Source organism: Eschscholzia californica, unplaced genomic scaffold (assembly GCF_041429995.1).
Source record: "Eschscholzia californica isolate CP2 unplaced genomic scaffold, dmEscCali1.0.p SCAF_2, whole genome shotgun sequence".
Classification (NCBI taxonomy): domain Eukaryota; kingdom Viridiplantae; phylum Streptophyta; class Magnoliopsida; order Ranunculales; family Papaveraceae; genus Eschscholzia; species Eschscholzia californica.
In genome coordinates this window covers 49,068,005-49,087,767 of record NW_028238309.1, presented here as the reverse complement: position 1 = coordinate 49,087,767, position 19,763 = coordinate 49,068,005, and the positions used below count along the sequence as shown (strand labels likewise).

Below are 19,763 nucleotides of genomic sequence, written 5' to 3'. Positions count from 1 at the left end.
TGTGGAAGAAAATTTTGTAGCAGCTTCTACTGCCCATGTTCTTCAATTACAAGATAGATTAAGAGAATGTAAAAAGAGATCATCTCTCAATGGTAGAATTTTTATCCAATATAAAAAAGATCACAAATGGTCTTGCAGCAACCAGTAGTCCAAAAATGAGGTGATCGTTAGTAGTCTAAGATGACTGCCGTATGAGTTCGATTCGTTCAGGGCTTCCACTAGAATTCGAAGTTCGCATGTCTCTGTTGCCGACTACATAATCTCCTTATTAGTGAGGAGATCACTGTTTCTGGAAAAAAAATTAAAGCAACAGTTAACACCTCTATTCATTCTCAAGCTTTTTTAGCTTCTAATTTTAATAATAGATACAGATCCCAGTTTCAACAACAACCCAACAATCAAAATAAGAACCGTAATTATAATCATAAAGTAAGGGGGTATGCCAAACCTAATTTCAGCAACAACAATCCTCTATCTCAATCAAATGGAAATTTCTAATTTAATTCTGATTAACCTGTTTGTCAGATCTGTCATCGAGTGGGACATTTGACTACCGAATGCTATCATCGAATGAATTTTTCTTATCAGGGACGTGCTCCACCAAATAATTTGGCTGCCATATTAGCTTTGGCCAATGTTCCTGGATCTAATATCAAGAGTCAATGGTGAAGGTATGTTCATACATCATATTGGTAATACTTCCTTTATCCAGAATAACCAAAAATTCATTCTTAAAAATATTGTACATGTTCCTAAGGCCTCTCATAATCTATTATCGGTTTCAAAAAAGTTGCCTCTGACAATTGTTGTTCCTCGACTTTTAATCATTTTGGTTTTGTTGTGAAGGACCTGTTTTCGGACTAGATGCTCTTCAGCGGGCACTCTGAGGGTGGTGTCTATCCTCTGCATTTTAGTTCTTCTTCATTAATTCAACCTACCTTTTCAGCATTTTCAATGTCTTTTCCTACTACTCTTACCTGGCATAGACGGCTTGGTCATCCTTCGTTCTAGACACTTCAGAAACTCAAGCATTTCCTCCCTCAAGTTTCTTCTTTTCATACCGTTTTTTGCAAAGAATGACATCTTGGCGTAGCAAGAAACTTCTTTTTTATACCTCAAATAATTGTACCTTTGGGCCCTCAGAAATTTTGCACATTGATCTCTGGGGACCTTCAATTGTACCATCAAATAGTGGTTACAAATACTATGTAAACATTATTGATGATTATTCAAAATTTTATCGGGTTTTACACACGTCTCTCAAATCTGATTTCCGACATATTTTCTTACATTTCAAAAACAAAATTGGAAAATTTATTAGGTCATTCAATCAAAAAATTGCTATTAGTGGAATAAGCCATAGTTTGTGTTCTATTCAAGTATCTAGTGGACAAGAGTAGCAGAGGAAGAGAAGAAAAAAATTATGGCACCAATACCCATCAATGAAGAATTAAAAGCCATGGTATCTGCGCCAAATAGAGAATGGGGTGCAAGCTGGTTTCAGCAGTTTTCTATCCTATTTTGGAGAGGCCTCAAAGAAATACGACATGATTTAAGCTGGTTAAGAATCACTCAAGTCCTCGCCACTGCTACTATCTTGGGTATGCTATGGTGGAACTCAGACAGCACTACACCTAGTGGCCTACATGATCAGGTACTAAACTACATGACACAAACATTCTTAGGTTGTCTTTTGTGGTTTTCTAAGGTAGAACTGGCTCCAGTCAAATTTTCAGTTTCTTTTGTCTGACTCGTGATGTCTAGCTTGCCTGAGTTGATTTTGTATCTTTCGAGTCAAATGACTATTTTCGCAGGCAGGACTGTTGTTCTTTATTGCTGTCTTCTGGGGGTTCTTTCCTGTTTTCACGGCAATCTTTACATTCCCTCAAGAGAGAGCTATGCTAAACAAGGAACGGGCAGTTGATATGTATAGACTAAGTGCATATTTTGTTGCAAGAATAACCAGTGATCTACCACTTGACCTCTTGCTACCATTGCTATTCCTTCTCATTGTCTATTTCATGGCTGGCCTAAGATTGGGTGCTGCTCCGTTTTTCTAAACCTTGCTTACCGTGTTTCTCAGCATTGTAGCAGCCCAGGTATGTCTATTGGCAATCAGCCGAGGAAAAAACGAGAATGATCATTTTTTCTAGTAAGTAGCTAAGAACGGTTGCCACAATATCAGGGACTTGGATTGGCTATTGGTGCTATACTAATGGATGTTAAGAAGGCAACTACCTTGGCGTCAGTAACTGCTATGACCTTCATGCTAGCTGGTGGGTTCTTTATAAAGGTAAGATTACGAGTATTCATAAGCTTTATCTGACTTCCTATAGATCAATTACTGAATTAATTCTACAACTTTGCAGAGAGTTCCAGTGTTTATATCATGGATCCGATATTTTTCTTTCAACTATCACACGTATAGGCTTCTTCTCAAGGTTCAATATGATCACATCCCTCCAGCTCTGAACGCCATTCACCCCGAACCAGACAGTGGCTTTGTGGAGATTGGTGTCATGTTTGCCATGGTTTTTGGGTTCAGACTCTTAGCTTACCTTTCTCTTCGGCAGATAAAGCTCCAATCTTGAGCTTAATTCGTTTTTCTGAAAACTTTATTACTTTTTCTTCGTATTAATTAACATATTGAAAGCGTGCATTTTTATTGTTATAGTAGACATTATAGTGTTTCAACAGATAGTTTCAAGCTGGAAAAAATCTTGACAAAGTTCTTACAGGTACACCCAAAATAACTCAAAAACATTATCATTTGGAGATGGGGTCATACCTTTAAGAGTTGAGTTTTGTGACCTAAGTAAATTCTTTAAGACTGAGAGGATATGATACCCTTCCTTACGCCTAAATAAGAGCATAAGTACGAAGACAAAAAGACTCAGAGACAACTTTTGATTGATAGCAAAGATGCTAACTTATAACATTTCAACTTATACGTTTCAGCTTAGTCGGTTACAAACAAATTATCAGAAAATAGAGATTACACAAGAAGAAAAAAAACACCACAACCTTAAGAACCAAAGTCTCATTCTAATTGAGATTGGTCTGTTATTTAAAATATTATTACCACATCGATACATATTTCAAAACTACCATGCACAAAACTTGAAGAGCTTTTGTGTCATAGAAGTAATGAACCCAAAATAAGCATGTCTCCAAGATTGCTTCCATAATAACACCCCACAGAAACCCCAAAAACCTATTACAAATCCCAATCCTGCACTAATATAAAACCACTTCATCTCGAGCCAATCATCCTCCGCATCATCTTGTTTTGCTCCACTAATTCTGGGTGGTTGAACTTGTACATCGCCATTGCAATTCTTGAGTGGAAAACCACAGAGTTTAGGGTTGCCAAGATAACTCAGTTCCGTAGAGCTTTGCAATTGGTTACCAGAAGGAATTTCGCCTGACAAGTTATTATATGACAAGTTTAAGTGATTTAGAAAATGCAAATCTGTAATGCTTTGAGGAATTACACCCGAAAGATTGTTGCTTGAGAAATCAAGAGATTCCAATGTGCTCATCTTCCCTATTTTGTCTGGTATCTTTCCAGTAAAATGATTCCCAGATAAGTTCAAAAATCGTAACTCGTGAAGTGTTGTTAGATCTTGAGGAATCTCCCCGGATAAGTTGTTTCTTGAAAGATCCATGGTTGTAACAAGTATAAGAGTGTTACTATACTCATATTGTCTTCCATTTGTCACCAGTGAAGCAGTTTCTTGAACATAAATGATAAAATAACCCCTCGGTTTTTGCTTCAAAGCCATGGCACTTAAATTGCTGAAACATCTTGGAATTGATCCTGATAAGTTGTTATGAGAAATATCCAATATTTGTAGTGAAGTGAGGTTACAAAGTGCCTCTGGAATACTACCATTGAACTTATTTTGACGCAACCTAAGAACTATAAGGTTTAAAAAGTTGGCTCCCAACCATGTTGATATGCTCCCACTGAATGTATTGTCACCAAGATCAATCATTTGTAAGCTGGTACAGTTTCGCAATGAGTGAGGTAGTTCACCGGATAAAGAATTATTACCCAAATGCAAGGATTTTAATCGAAGTGAAGAACCAATAGAGGTTGGAATTTTTCCAGTTAACTTATTATTTTCCAAGTTTAGCAATGTTAAATACGATGAGTTAAACAACCATTATGGAATCTCTCCAAAAAGAGCATTGTTTGAGAGATCAAGAAGTTGAAATGTATCCGTTTCGCCTATATCTGGATGACATCGAACAAAGGAAATAGGACCCCAAAAGGAGTTGTGAGAAAGATCTAGTAGTGAAACACCACATACACGAGGTAGTGGACCGTTAAAATGGTTGGAACTCAAATTAACCTCAACATTTGTTTTCAATAACTTTGGTAATTCTCCAGTGAGACTATTGTGGCCTAGATTTAATTCAACCATTCGAGAAGACATGTCCCAAAACCAAGTGGGAACTGTGCCTGATATTCTTGTGTTGGATAAATTAATGTATGTTAAATTTTGTTGTGTTTTTAACCATTGGGGAAATCGAGATCTTATTTGACAATTTCTGAATGATAATTGTTCGAGTTGAAAAGGAGGTCTCCAAGTAGAGCTCAACTTCAAATCGACTGAACTAATTTCTAACCATTTTAATCTCCGGAGATTGGCGAAGTTAGCTTCAGTTACAACGCCTTGTAATTCATTATCAGAGACTAGTAATGTTTCTAAATTTGAGAGATGCCATATTGTTTCCGGCAATGATCCATTCAATTCATTTCCACCAAGGAGTAAACCCCTTAATAATGATAATCTTCCTAACGACGAGGGAATTGAACCAGAAAAAGAGTTATCATCGAGAGAGAGGTATTCGAGATTCTGTAATTTCCCCAATTTCTCAGGCAAAGGGCCAGAAAGTTTGTTACTTGATAAATCCAACGACTTCAAACTACTGGTGATACATCCAGATGAATTTACCAAAAATCCAGATATATCTCCACCAAGTTTGTTTGATTCCAAGTTTAATTTCTGAAAGTGGCATAGATTTCCTAAGGTATTTGGTATCTCCCCTTCAAGATGATTAAACCTTAAATGAAGGCTCTTGATTGAAGTCAGATAACCAATATCTTTCGAAATAGTTCCGTAGAAATTGTTCAAACTTAGATAAAGTTCTTCAAGTCTAGTAAGATTATATAACCATGCAGGTAATAATGAAGAATTCATCCAGTTAGCAGAAAGATCGAGAATTGAAAGAGATGTGAAGTTAATGTGTGGAAGAGTTGGGAGTATGGATGAATCTAGATTACATGAAGCAAGACGTAACTCGACTAAACATGGGAGCATGTTAATCACGTGTAGCCACTTATGACTTACCTTACTCAGGTTCAAATAACTCATGTCAAGATGTTGGAGAGAAGAAAGATGAGAGAGCCATTGAAGATCACCAACATCTAGCTGGTTGTTGTTACTGATATAAAGAAAATGAAGATTGGATAAGTTTCCAATTTCCTGAGGAATAATTCCACCAAAATATGTTCCTCTAATATCAAGAAAATGAAGATTGGATAAGTTTCCAAGTTCTGGAGGAATAATTCCACCAAAATGTGTTCCTCGTAGATTGAGATATCTCAAATTATGGAGGGACCCCAAGAAAGAAGGTAACTGACTACCCTCAAAATTATTAAAGCTCAAGTTCAAATGACTTAAATATTTTAGTTCAAGCAGAGAAGAATTTAATTTACCACCTAGTGATAATTTTTGAAGATGAAGTTCAGCAACATTTCCGGTTCTCCGATTGCAAAACACTCCTGTCCAATTGCAACATTCTTCACCATCCCAAGTAGATAATTTATTCTCCGTCTGATAAAAAATTTCATAATTTTCATCATAATATGAAGTATTTAGATGTTTTAAATCTGCTCCGAAGGCCAACAAAGCTTGTCTCTCCCTTTCCTTACAAACAAAACCAAAACTGAACTTGTTGTAATCTGGTCTGAACAAGAAGAATGCAGCAAGAAAGAACATTAGAGAAATAGATTTCGACTCCATTATTAAGTACTGAATCAAAAAATAGAAATTAATTGTGTTTTCAAACTGAATCGCCAATATATATACAAACACACAAATCTAAAGCTTTTCCGCGTGGTAGGACCTCTCATACTGTATTCTAATTTTCAGCTGAATTGTCAATTTTCGAGTCAACAAGACGTTCAATCGGTAATCGGTCTCAAGACTCCACTTTCTGTACAACCACTCAATTCTTCGTGGGGTGTAATATCTTAAGATGTTACGGCTACAAAAAGAGTAATAAATAAGTATGTATCCATTGAAACTTGCAAAGATTGTGACAATAAAATTAGTTGGAGACTTTTCTTTAGTATTTAGACGTTTCTACCTTCTTGAGTTTGATTATTCGTCTGCCCTCTCAATGATTTGATTTGTCTTTCGTTTGCATTATCTTAATAGAGGCACATTAGAACACCAATAGGCCACCCGTGTGCAAAAGGCCGGCTTTACCTGTGTGGTTGCCCCTGGAACAACTTCAAAGAGTTACCTTTTTATGAAAAAAGTATGATGTAGCATGTCAGCAAGCATCAATAAGCATATTGCTTGCAAGTTCATCCCTTTGTCTCCAATTCCTTTATTCATGTTAGAATCATTATTCCCCGAAACTACTAATAAAATAGTAAACATTATGTAGCTTAAGTTGTTACCCTTATGAATTTCGGAATCGGTATTCAGTCATGGTCTCCATCTTTTAGTTATTTTTGTTGGAAACATTATTTCTAGATGTACACTTGAGCTAGATTCTAATTCTTTTGAGTGAACGAGTTTTTCCAAATACAAAACTTTTCAAGATATTTCAGTACTCCAAGTATTTGATTTAGACTTGCAAATATTGTGGAAAGTATAATTTATTGGAGGCTTTAAAAGATGTAGAATTTTCTGGCCTGTTAAATTTTGTCCTTTCAATGGGTTATGTTGAACTCATAATATCTAATTCTTTTAGTTGTTTTGAAGTCTTACAAACTACTCACCAAAAATTAGTAACTTGTGTCTTCTTCTTTATGTGGAAATTTCAAGGCTAGCTAGTCACAAGACTTCTACTGATAATTGTTGTGAAGTTATGAATGACTCCAAATAGATCAAATTATATTGGATGCAAATTGACTTAGTTTGAATGAGTCCTTTCAATGACCGATCAACTTTCTGCACAACCAGTTAATTTGCTTAGAGTTTGTGTGTCTTTTTGTGTTTTGTTTTTCTTTCTTGCGTTATCTTAATAGAGTAGAAACAACATAGTACATAATACAAGTGAATAAGGGCGTGTTTGAAGGGACACTACGCGTGCATCATGCGTCTTGAACAACCATGGGTCCTCCAACAAGTGGTAAGACAAGAAAAATGGTACTTTCTCTACTTTGCGATCAGTTTCCTTTTTGACAAGGGCAAGCATACATGTAACATGTTCAATTTTCAGCTATTAATTTAAACCCAACATGGGATGTGAACTTCAATATAAGAGTGCCTTCATGACTAGTTCATATTAAACCCAACACTCATTTGAGCCGACATTAAGAGTAAAGACCTACCCATTACTATTCCAAAACCAATTTCTTCCCTTGTTACTCTTCCAAACCATTTTCTTCATCCTTAAACCCCCTAATCAGCTATAGTTTACTCAATATCTATAATACGAAGTTCTTTTATAAGAGTTTTTCTGTCGCATATCTTTTTTTCTTGACTGTAAAACTCGTGATAACATTCCAATTTGATAGGGGGTCTAGTTTATTTCCACTTCCACCTGTAATCCATTCGAAGGACATTATATTTCTAGCTTTATCATTCGAATGTGAAGTTGTTCTACTCACCCCATAAGTTGCATGATATGTCATGAATTCATTTGTCTGTCATCTATTATATTAAAACAGATCAGTCGGTTATCATGGGGATAAGTCTGACCGTCCATTTTTATTGGGATTCATAAAGATCACATCTGAAGGCTGTTATAAAATCTCTTTTCGTGTAAATCCATTCAAAATAGAAGGGCAATAGTGTAAATCAACCAAAATCGGTTAGAATATCCCTACAATAACTACCCACGTAATTCTCTCCCCCACGACTTCCTCTCACGATTCAAAATTCTGTCTCTAATAGTGTAATGTATGTTCGCCCTTAAAAAAAACAATGTATGCTCATAAAACTGAGAAAAATTACTCTCCAATTTTAACTTTTTTGTTTAGTGTTTCCAAGTAGCGTTTTTTTTTTTGAGAAATCAACTACAATCCCCATTACTCATTACAAGGTATTGATACATCATCAATATGTAATAAGCACGATAGATGCCTAAGTTAAACCAATAATTAAAGAGGCCTAAAGCCCAACAACATAAACCCTAAGCCATGTTTGGCGGACGGGAATGGAATGTGATTCCCGGGAATCACATTCCCATAACGCGATTCCTGGGAATCAGATCATTCAGTTTGATGTTTGGTTTGACAAGAAATAGGAATTCGATTCCCGATAGATTCCTAACTTGGTGGCTGGTTCGTGTAGGAATTGGAATATAATTTTTTGTAAAAGTCCTATTATATCCTTAAACTACATAAATAAAACGTCAATTTTATGATATACTTTAATCAGTATTATTTATTCAAAATTGTAGATATGAAATAGTAACATGACACACCAATTAAGTAGGATTTAAAAATTTACTTAAAATGCCAACAACCTTTGGTTGGAGTGGTAAGTGGTATAATCTTCCACTTTGGAGGTCAAGGGTTCGAGGCACGCTGACCATTCAAAAAAAATTATTTACGGCTAAAAACTTTTCTTTTTAAACATTATGAAATCGATTGGAATGAAAAAAGAGCAAGAGAAAAGGAAAAAAACTAGAGAGAGGGAAGAATTGCTATGGTGGTGCCTAACCATAGGTTTTTAATTTTTTTAGTTGTGATATTATGTGGTGGAAGATTTTAATAATAGTCATTCTAATTTTATTAAGGATAAATTGGTCTATAAATATTAAAACAAAGCATTTCTGAGAATGGGAATCATAAACCCCCCCCCCTCCCCCCCCCCCCCCCCCCCCCCTAATAGGATTCCCCCTGCATTCCCGCGAGCCAAACAATATCTTTTTTTTTTTTTGGAATTCGACTACGATCTACGTATGTCGTTACATTTGGCATTGATACATCAAAGATGTGATACGCTCAATAACTGGCCACTCAAACTGAAACAAGACCGGGCCTATAGCCCAACAAAACAATGGCCTAAAGCCCAACTACATTATTTACACCCTAATAATCCCAAATCAAATAACCAAAGATTCCACCTTCTCTGAGATTTGAACCTGAGACCTCCAGGGATTTCTGGAGTTTATGTCAACACCTTGGAACCACTTGGGCTACCAACTGTTGACCGAGCCAAACAATATCATGATTGTGATTTCCAAGAATCACATTCCATTCCCACGCGATTTCCGCGCGCCAAACATGGCCTAATAATAGCATAGGAGTAGGTTAATACAATACATTACATTTATCTATATTGTATCAATATTATCTATGTATATCCTAATCTTTACACAATCTTTCCATATGTAAATCCTGATCATATTGTCTATATAAAGGCATTGTTCTCATCCAATAATATAACAAGAATTATCTTACTATTGTATCTGAGCCACTCAGAATATAAAATTTTCTTTTCCACAATCCTATTTGCACTTTTTTTTTTCGAAGTTCTTTAATTTTTAATGGAGGCTTCTAAGATAACATCATTGTCAATCAATACAATGGGTAATGGGTTACCCCATTAAGCTACAATCTGACATCCAAAAATGAAGAAAATAGACAAACCAATATTATCAATCAAGAGTATATTAAATCGGTTAAGGAGGATCAAACCCTACTCATATGGTTGAATTCTACCCTCTCTGATTCGGTGATTTCATATGTCGTTGGAAGATCATCTTCTTGAGAACTTTGGTTAAATCCGGAAGAAAATTTTGCAGCAGTATCTGCTGCCCATGTTCTTCAATTACAAGATAGATTAAGAGAATGCAAAAAAAGGATCATCTATAATGGTAGAATTTTTATCCAATATCAAAAATAAAATCATAGATAGTCTTGCACCAGGTGGTCCTCCGACATCCAAAAATGAGGTGATCTTTAATATTCTAAGGGAACTTTCATCTGAGTTTGGTTCATTCAGGACTTCCATTAGAATTCGAAGTTTGCATGTCTCTGTTGCCGAACTACATAATCTCCTTGTTAGTGAGGAGACACTGTTTCTGAAAAAATTTAAAGGAACAGTTAATACCTCTATTCATCCTCTAGCATTTTTAGCTTCTAATTTAATAAAAGATACACATCTCAGTTTCAACAACAGTCCAACTATCAAAATAAGAATCGTAATTATCATCATAAAGGAAGGGGTAAGCCAAACCTAATTTCAGCAACAACAATCCTCTATCTCAATGAAATGGAAATTTCTAATTTAATTCTGATAAACCTGTTTGTAAGATATGTCATCTAGTGGGACATTTGACTACCGAATGCTATCATCGAATGAATTTTTCTTATCAGGGACGTGCTCCACCAAATAATTTGGCTGCCATATTAGCTTTGGCCAATGTTCCTGGATCTAATATCAAGAGTCAATGGTGAAGGTATGTTCATACATCATATTGGTAATACTTCCTTTATCCAGAATAACCAAAAATTCATTCTTAAAAATATTTTACATGTTTCTAAGGCCTCTCATAATCTATTATCGGTTCAACAAAGTTGCCTCTGACAATTGTTATTCCTCGACTTTTAATCATTTAGGTTTTGTTGTGAAGGACCTGTTTTCGGACTAGATGCTCTTCAGCTGGCACTCTGAGGGTGGTGTCTATCCTCTGCATTTTAGTTCTTCATTAATTCAACCTACCTTTTCAGCATTTTCAATGTCTTTTCCTACTACTCTTACCTGGCATAGACGGCTTGGTCATCCTTCGTTCTAGACACTTCAGAAACTCAAGCATTTCCTCCCTCAAGTTTCTTCTTTTCATACCGGTTTTTGCAAAGAATGTCATCTTGGCGTGAAACTTCTTTTTTATACCTCAAATAATTGTACCTCTGGGCCCTCAGAAATTTTGCACATTGATCTCTGGGGACCTTCAATTGTACCGTCAAATAGTGGTTACAGATACTACGTAAACATTATTGATGATTATTCAAACTTTTGTTGGGTTTTACATATGTCTCTCAAATCTGATTTCCGACATATTTTCTTACATTTCAAAAACAAAATTGGAAAATTCTATTAGGCCAACTAGTGGAATAAGCCATATTTTTTGTTCTATTTAAGTATCTAGTGGAGGCTTATGAGACAAGAGTAGCAGAGAAAGAGAAGAAAGAAATTATGGCACCAATACCCATCAATTAAGAATTAAAAGCCATGGTATCTGCGCCAAATAGAGAATGGGGTGCAAGCTGGTTTCAGCAGTTTTCTATCCTATTTTGGAGAGGCCTCAAAGAAAGGCGACATGATTACTTAAGCTGGTTAAGAATCACTCAAGTCCTCGCCACTGCTACTATCTTGGGTATGCTATGGTGGAACTCAGACAGCACTACACCTAGTGGCCTACATGATCAGGTACTAAACTACATGACACAAACATTCTTAGGTTGTCTTTTGTGGTTTTCTAAGGTAGAACTGGCTCGAGTCAAATTTTCAGTTTCTTTTGTCTGACTCGTGATGTCTAGCTTGCCTGAGTTGATTTTGTATCTTTCGAGTCAAATGACTATTTTCGCAGGCAGGACTGTTGTTCTTTATTGCTGTCTTCTGGGGGTTGTTTCCAGTTTTCACGGCGATCTTTACATTCCCTCAAGAGAGAGCTATGCTAAACAAGGAACGGGCAGTCGATATGTATAGACTAAGTGCATATTTTGTTGCAAGAATAACCAGTGATCTACCACTTGACCTCTTGCTACCATTGCTATTCCTTCTCATTGTCTACTTCATGGCTGGCCTAAGATTGGGTGCTGCTCCATTTTTCTTAACCTTGCTTACCGTGTTTCTCAGCATTGTAGCAGCCCAGGTATGTCTATTGGCAATCATCCGAGGAAAAAACGAGAATGATCATATTTTCTAGTAAGTAGCTAAGAACGGTTGCCACAATATCAGGGACTTGGATTGGCTATTGGTGGTATACTAATGGATGTTAAGAAGGCAACTACCTTGGCGTCAGTAACTGCTATGACCTTCATGCTAGCTGGTGGGTTCTTTATAAAGGTAAGATTACGAGTATTCATAAGCTTTATCTGACTTCCTATAGATCAATTACTGAATTAATTCTACAACTTTGCAGAGAGTTCCAGTGTTTATATCATGGATCCGATATTTTTCTTTCAACTATCACACGTATAGGCTTCTTCTCAAGGTTCAATATGATCACATCCCTCCAGCTCTGAACGCCATTCACCCCGAACCAGACAGTGGCTTTGTCGAGATTGGTGTCATGTTTGCCATGGTTTTTGGGTTCAGACTCTTAGCTTACCTTTCTCTTCGGCAGATAAAGCTCCAATCTTGAGCGTAATTCGTTTTTCTGAAAACTTTATTACTTTTCCTTCGTATTAATTAACATATTGAAAGCGATGCATTTTATTGTTATAGTAGACATTCTAGTGTTTGAACAGACAGTTTCAAGCTGGAAAAAATCTTGACAAAGATTTCATTTGTTTTAAACTTGTTCATGGTATCTCTTTCAATCCATGATACTATTACTAAGTAGGTAATAATGCTTACCTCCACTGGTTACATTCTAGTGTTTGAACAGACAGTTTCCGTTTACACTTTTTACGCTGGACCCTGGGCATCACATGTTGTTATCTACCGCCGAAAAAATCACCCCCTCAATCATCTTCATGGGACTCTGTAGGGAGGTTAAAACTGCATGAAACAAAGAATCAGAAATACGTTTAATGCCTTCACTAGCAAAATAAAATATAGAGAAGATACCCTTGAATATCTGTCTCGATTCTCTATGTAATCTTTATTAATTTCACAAAATGAAGTGTATATGATATAACATACAGATTGAAATACTTTATGATGAAATATTAATAAAAAATTGAAAAATGTAGTATGCTCATAAGATATACTTAGTAGACTTGTTCCTGGCAAGGCTTATGTTTATCACCCCGTCATCCGGAATCATATATGTCCATACCTCTAGGACAAATGGTAGATGGGACATTTTACCCAATACTAACCGTGCATCAATAATCACTATATGTTACTTCCAACACAAAGAAACATTATCCTAAACTTGAACTTCTTAGAAATTTTATTCCCCTAGTGGACTTTTTCCTCACCAGAAGTGTGAAGAGATATAAATCGATGGGTTCGGTAAGGGATCACCATCGGACGGACTAAGACAAAGCTTTTATTCCATGGGAAAACCGGAAGTGCGCGAGGCAATAAGCCCAGAGTCTTTGAGAATGCTAAGTGCATACTTGCGTTGACAAAGAAAGATGCCTTGAGAAGATCGGGAGACTTCTATACCAAGAAAGTACCGACCCAAAACTTTTAAGGAGAAAGTACGGTTAAGGAACAGTTTTAATTTGGAAATAGCATCTTCATTATTTCCTGTAATGAAGATATCGACAACATAGACGAGATCGAAATTTTGAGTGCAGTGCGAATGAAAAGTAAAAAAGAGAATAATCACTCTTAGATTGGGAGAATCCTCTTGTAAGAAGGACGGAGGAAAATTTCGAAAACCATCAGCGGGAAGCCTGTTTTAGGCCATATAATTATTTTTGAAGACGAAAAACTTTAGACTCCCCCTGAGATGAAAATCTGGGTGGGAGTTTCATGTATACTTCTTCATGAAGATCACCTTGAAGGAATGCGTTGTTAACATCTAATTGGTGTAGAGACCATCCTTTGATTGCAGCGATGGAGAGAAGAACACGAGCGGTTACCAATTTGGCAACTAGAGCAAAAATATCATTATAGTCTAAGCCTTCAAGTGTATCCTTTAGCGACAAGACGGGCTTTGTAGCGTTCAATTGATCCATCGGATTTGAACTTGATTTTGTAGACCCATTTGCGTCCGATTGGTCGTTTGTCGGGGGTAATGTAGTAATGTACCATGTTATGTTTGATTCCAAGGCGGAAATTTCCTTAGCCATCGCATCTCTCCAGTGATGGACTTCATTGCTTGAGTGAAAGAAGTAGGTTCGGTGGTGGTTAGAACCGAAGAGAGAAACTTTTGATGAGATGTGGAAAGCGAATATTTGATTAGACTTGTATTTGAACAAACATAGTCTTTTAAATGGACCGGTGGGCGACGTGTCCTAGACGGGCGGACGTTTTCCGGTGGGTCGGCGGTTGATGGAGTGTCACCGGTGTGGATAAGAGGAGAAGTAGTTCCGGTGTTGGGAAGGGAAGCAGTTGATTCTAAAGGCGCACTCAGGATAGGAGTGAAATGAAGAGATTCTGAGGGCACCCTTGTAGATAGGCCCGCTGTCGAGTGGACCGATGAAGGACCGCAAGCGGGAGCTAAAGGCACCCTCTCTATTTGGTTGTGTAACGAAGGGTCAGAACTGACCGATGTGGATGAATCGGTCAGTTCGAACGAAGGCACAATGGTCCGTTGATGAGGAGCGACTGAAATTTGGAATGTTCCATTATCCGAGATAGAGAGGAATAGGGTTGGGGGCGGCGGCAAAGACGAAGGAACTAAGGGTGACGAAGCCATTGGAAAGCGATTTTCATGAAAGGTAACGTCACGAGAAGTAAAAATTCTACGAGTTCGAATATGTAGATTTGATAACCCTTTTGGCCATTTGGGTAACCAAGGAAAATATCGGCAGAGGCACGGGGGTCCAATTTTGTTTTCCCCAAAGGTACACGAGCATAACAAAGGCACCCAAATACAGGTAGGTGAGAGAGATTCAGAGGTAATCCTAACAAAATTTCATGAGGAGACAAGCGGTTTAGAATAGGCGTAGGTAGTTTATTTATTAAATAAACGGTGGTTAAGACACATTCTCCCCAAAAGAAAAGTGGGAGATTGGTTTGTAGACTTAATGAACGGGCTACTTTAAGAATGTGGCGATGCTTTCGCTCAACCACCCAATTTTGTTGAGGTGTATAAATACAACTACGTTGGTGGATGACGCCTTTATCGAGCAACCATTGTTGTAAGTGATTATTCATGAACTCAGAACCATTGTCCGAACGGAGAATTTTAATTCTAGAATTAAATTGGGTGGAGACATAAGTAAAAAAATTCTTGATTAATCGGTTTGAGTCAGATTTTAAACTCATAAGAAACAACCATGTGTAACGAGAAAAATCGTTGACAAGTGTGAGAAATTAACGACAACTGGAGTTGGAGGGAACGGGGAAAGGACCCCATAAGTCCGCATGAACCAATTCAAATATGTGAGAAGAAGAATTAGAACGAGAGGAAAAAGGTAAACGACATTGTTTAGAAAGAGAAAAAATATCGCATGGTACTTTATTTGATAAAAAGCTAAAATTCATACAAGGAAGCTTAAACTAAAATACTGAAAACGGGAAAAAGATGGATGGCCTAGACGTCAATGCCATAAAACATAAGAATTATTACTATGACTAACGCTAGCTAAACTTGTAACCGAAAGAATGGGACGCTCCGTGAGGAGGAAATAAAGGTCATCATGAAGACTACCATGCCCAATCTTCTTCCTCGTTACTCGGTCCCAAAAAGGACACAAGTCAAGGTCAAACAAAACGGCACAATGAAGGGATTTAGAGATTTGAGAGATAGAGATAAGATTAAATTGAAAAGGTGGTATGTGAAGAACATCCTTTAAATAAAAGCTATCGGTAAAATAGACGGAACCAATATGAAGAACTTCAACCCGAGAACCATCGGGTAAGCGAACAAAGAAATTAGGCGGTGCAATCGAGTAGTTAGAGAAACGGGAAAGGGCCGAACAAATATATTTGGCAGCACCCGAATCAATAACCCAAGGAGGATGAAAAGAAGATGAGAACTTACCCGTTACGTTGATGTGAGGGTATCTATTGGTGCCGATAGAAGCCGATTGAGTGGGTTGTTTGGTTTGCTCCAAAAGCGTCAAGATGGACTGGTACTGTTCAGCCGTGAGGGGTGTTGCTGCAGGCACCCCTAAGTTATTGTTTTCAACGACCGAAGTCGTGACCGGTTCGGACCGGGAACGACTACAGTTACGTTGATTAAATTGAGGGGGATACCCATGGAGCTCGTAAAAAGTTGAAATATGATGTCCATGAGCCTTACAATTGTCACAAAAAGGTCAGGGACGTTTCGAACGAGGCCGATCGGAACGATCAAACCGAGTAGAACCGTTGTCGTTGGACCTGACCGCTAGGGCAGCAACCTCGATTTTGAAAAGCAATGGGGTTAAGAAGACTTTGTTGAACTTCTTCTTGCTTTACGAGTGAGTGAATACGGAGAGTAGATGGAAACGGGCCCATGAGTAAAATCTTACTTCGAATAGCCGAAAACCGGTCATGAAGACCTTGAAGAAACTCTTTTGCTCTATGTTGATTAGCCCGATCAATCAAAGGTCGACCATGCCCACACATACATGATTTTGTAATCATTAAGGAGTTTAATTCATCCTGAATAGCTTTTAGATTAGTAAAATAGGTTGAAACGTCAGAACCTTCTTGTTTAAGACATGAAATACCTCTCTTTAGTTGGAAGTGCAGGATATATCCTTGTTGTCTGAAGGAGATATCCTTCCGAAGGAGTGTCCTTCGATCAAGGTGGCAATGCGTTCAATCTGTCAGTTAGGACAACGATGACTTTGGCCGGAAGATCATCTAGTCCGGTAAGATTAGGGGTCGTAATGCTTAGCTCGAAACTGCTTACGATCGTCGGATCGCTTCGGTAATCCACGGCTAACATAGACCGGATCCTACAACGGGTTACACCAAAGAATGGTAGCTTGATCGGAGAGAGTTGTTTCATGGGAGCTTGCCTATAGATGGATATGATCCAGCCTGAGTGCCAAAAGGATAGAAAGAATCGGGCTCGAAAGAGAAGCCCGAAAAGGTAGAAAACCCACTTATGGGATGTCGAGATCAAACCCAGTAATGGGTTGATCTGAACCGGCTATAGTGTGGGAGTGGGCCGGCCAGGCCGAGCTCATTAATGGGCTTAAGTGGCCGGCCACACACCATATTAAGGGGAAACCCTAATTTCCCTTAAAAGGGTATTAAGGGAAATTCGGGTGTTTATCTTTTCTGGGACTCTTATTGAAACCTAATTTGAGTGAGACTCCTATTAGGGTTTGTCTATATAAGGGTCATTAGAGTTCAAAAAAGGATTGGATTTTTCTCGGGAGAAAACTTCATCCCTCTCATAATATACAGCTAAGTGGAGAGAGAGGGTTTTAGAGAAAAAGCTCCCAATCTATCTATGGAGTCAAAAGAAGAACGATTCTTCTTCTCAACCTTCAATGGAGTTCTAGCGGACAACAAAGAAGGGAGTTCAAGGCACTTATTTGGGTGTCTCAAGTAGAGGAGCTACATATGAAGCTCTCATCTTAGGGATAAAGGAGTTGGAATCTAATTCGAGGAAAGCGAATCCAGGTATCCTCTTTATGTTTCTAGTTCATTATTAGTTCTTGCATGTGACCCTGGATAACTAGTGTTAATCATATGATGATTGAGATTCCGCTTACGACATTAGTTAGATGATTAGTAGTCTTAGAGACGTACAAAACCCTACAGTGGCATCATGAGTCGTTTGCATGTAACTAGTTTTGACTAAAACGAAAATTCATACTTGATTTATTAGATAGATTAGTTTGAATAGAGATTCAGACACGTTCTTGATTAGTTTGAATTAGATTTAGACGTAATCAAACGAGTATTTAAAAGAGTTTTAATGTGTAGAATCATTAGATTTTGAGTTTTTTTTAACAAGGTTTTCGAAAACGGATTTAATGGATTAATGATTTTGAAAAACAAGTTTCAAAATCACGAGTTTTTGATGAATTTTCATCAAAATAGCATTTGGGATCGAGTTGGAGAAAAGAAGCCTAGCTGGAACGACAATTTTTGAAAAATAGAAACTGCCTAACCCGGACCAGTCAAGACGCGTCTGGCCGGTCCGCGCATCTCAGACAACTATTCCCGAGTCGCGGGAATAGCGGACTAGGATAATCCCAGTCCAAACCAAACTGGGAGTCCGAGACTAGGAAGTCTCGGACATCCCAGACGCGTCTAGGACGCGTTTGGGAATCCCAATACGTCTCGAACTAGGTCTGAGACTTAGACTGAGTGGCCAGAAGCGTCTAGGACACGTTTGGAAGTCCAACACGTCTCAGCCTTGAGCCGAGACATGGATGACGCGTCTGGGTCCTACCCGGCATCTTAGACTTCATGTTCGTGATGGGCACAACTCGGTCAGACGTGGACGCGTCTAAGGCTAAGGGACGCGTCTGGCCTGGAATCTAGACGCGTCCAGGCCCATGGATCCGACACGTTTGGAACGTGGCATTCCTGTTCGGCCAGTGCTAGGCCATAGTCCGAGACTTGTCATGGGGCAACCCGAGCTAGTCAAAGGGAAAGTTGACCAAGTTTAACTTGGGTCTTTGGAGTATGAATCGGGCCTTAATCCAAGTGGGAGGTCTTTGAAGGAGTTGAAGGAGATGTCCTTCGACCAAGGTAACAATGCGAACAAATTGTCGGATAGGACAATTGATGTGGAAGATCATCAAGTCCGATTGATTTAGGGATCGTAGAGTTGTAGCTAGAGACCAACTACGATCGTCGAATTACGAAGTAATTCGCGGCTAACTTCAATCGGATCCTACAACGGGTTACACATAAGAGTGACAAATTGATCTAGGATATGACTAGTGGGAGTGAGATATAATCATGGGAGTGTCCCATAAACATATCTCATAGGCCTAAAAAGGAATTAGGCAAAGATAGTACAAAAAGGCCAAAAACAGGGTTTTTGGGCCTAGACCGGTTCGGGTACTTCTAGGACTCGGATTGGGCTGAATTTTGGAGGGTTAGTTGCTGATATAATAAAAATTATATCTGCCAATTTTCGTCGTGTTTGGGAACCTCCTCCTTAGGGAATTGAGAAAATACCAATAGTTGCTATTTTCGACTATTTCCCTAAATCTTATTCTCAAGGGTGTTTTAGGAAACCTAAAAGGAGGTGGATTCTTATTAGGGTTCTATATAAACACTCTTAGGGCAGAGAATAAGGTGTGGAATTTCTCTCTAAGCTTTCTTACTCTACCACATCAAGTAGAGAGGAGAAAGTGAGCTAATTCCCATTAACTATCTATCTAGTCAAGAAGAAAGGAGTTCTTCTTTTCCAACCACCATTGGTGTGCTAGCTATACAACAAGGTGGGAGATCAAATTGAATGCTCGTGTCCCAAGTAGAGGAGCTACACTTGAAGCTCTTGGTCTTCTTCAATCAATTCAACTAGTTCGAGGGAAAAGCGATTAAGGTAATCTACTATCTCCATTAGATTAATTACTAGTTTTGCATGTGATCCTGGGAATACTAGTGTAGACATTAGATGTCATATTTCCGCTATAAACACTAGTAGAAGGGTATAAATCCCTACAGTGGCGTCAGAGCCTCTTGCCATTAACTAGTTTTTGCTAAGAATCGAACTAATTAATATGCTTAATAGTTTGAAAATTGAGTTTATAAAAGTATTTTAAAAGATGTTTTTAAAAGTATTTTAAACTCATAATTTGATGGGATTCA

At 38.0% G+C, this 19,763-nt stretch overlaps 2 protein-coding genes and 1 pseudogene across 3 annotated transcripts; 2 read left to right on the top strand and 1 right to left on the bottom strand.

The window, feature by feature from the left end:
• The first annotated feature begins 662 nt into the window (after positions 1-662).
• LOC147558646 (ABC transporter G family member 22-like) lies at positions 663-2,723 on the top strand (annotated as a pseudogene). The gene is made up of 5 exons (XR_015234148.1): positions 663-671; positions 1,388-1,654; positions 1,815-2,099; positions 2,186-2,293; positions 2,370-2,723. The product of XR_015234148.1 is annotated as an ABC transporter G family member 22-like (transcript).
• Positions 2,724-3,104: 381 nt separating this feature from the next.
• Positions 3,105-6,035, bottom strand: LOC147558645 (receptor-like protein EIX2). Its single transcript, XM_086659043.1, has 2 exons — positions 4,359-6,035; positions 3,105-4,118 (listed from the first exon to the last, which is right to left on the bottom strand). Exons 1-2 carry the CDS (start codon positions 6,033-6,035, stop codon positions 3,105-3,107), a joined length of 2,691 nt encoding a protein of 896 aa, XP_086515169.1.
• A 5,316-nt stretch (positions 6,036-11,351) lies between these two features.
• On the top strand, positions 11,352-12,766 carry LOC147558644 (ABC transporter G family member 22-like). Its single transcript, XM_086657576.1, has 4 exons — positions 11,352-11,630; positions 11,791-12,075; positions 12,162-12,269; positions 12,346-12,766. The coding sequence occupies exons 1-4, from the start codon at positions 11,433-11,435 to the stop codon at positions 12,565-12,567; spliced, it is 813 nt and encodes a 270-aa protein (XP_086513702.1). The 5' UTR covers positions 11,352-11,432; the 3' UTR covers positions 12,568-12,766.
• Positions 12,767-19,763: the final 6,997 nt, after the last annotated feature.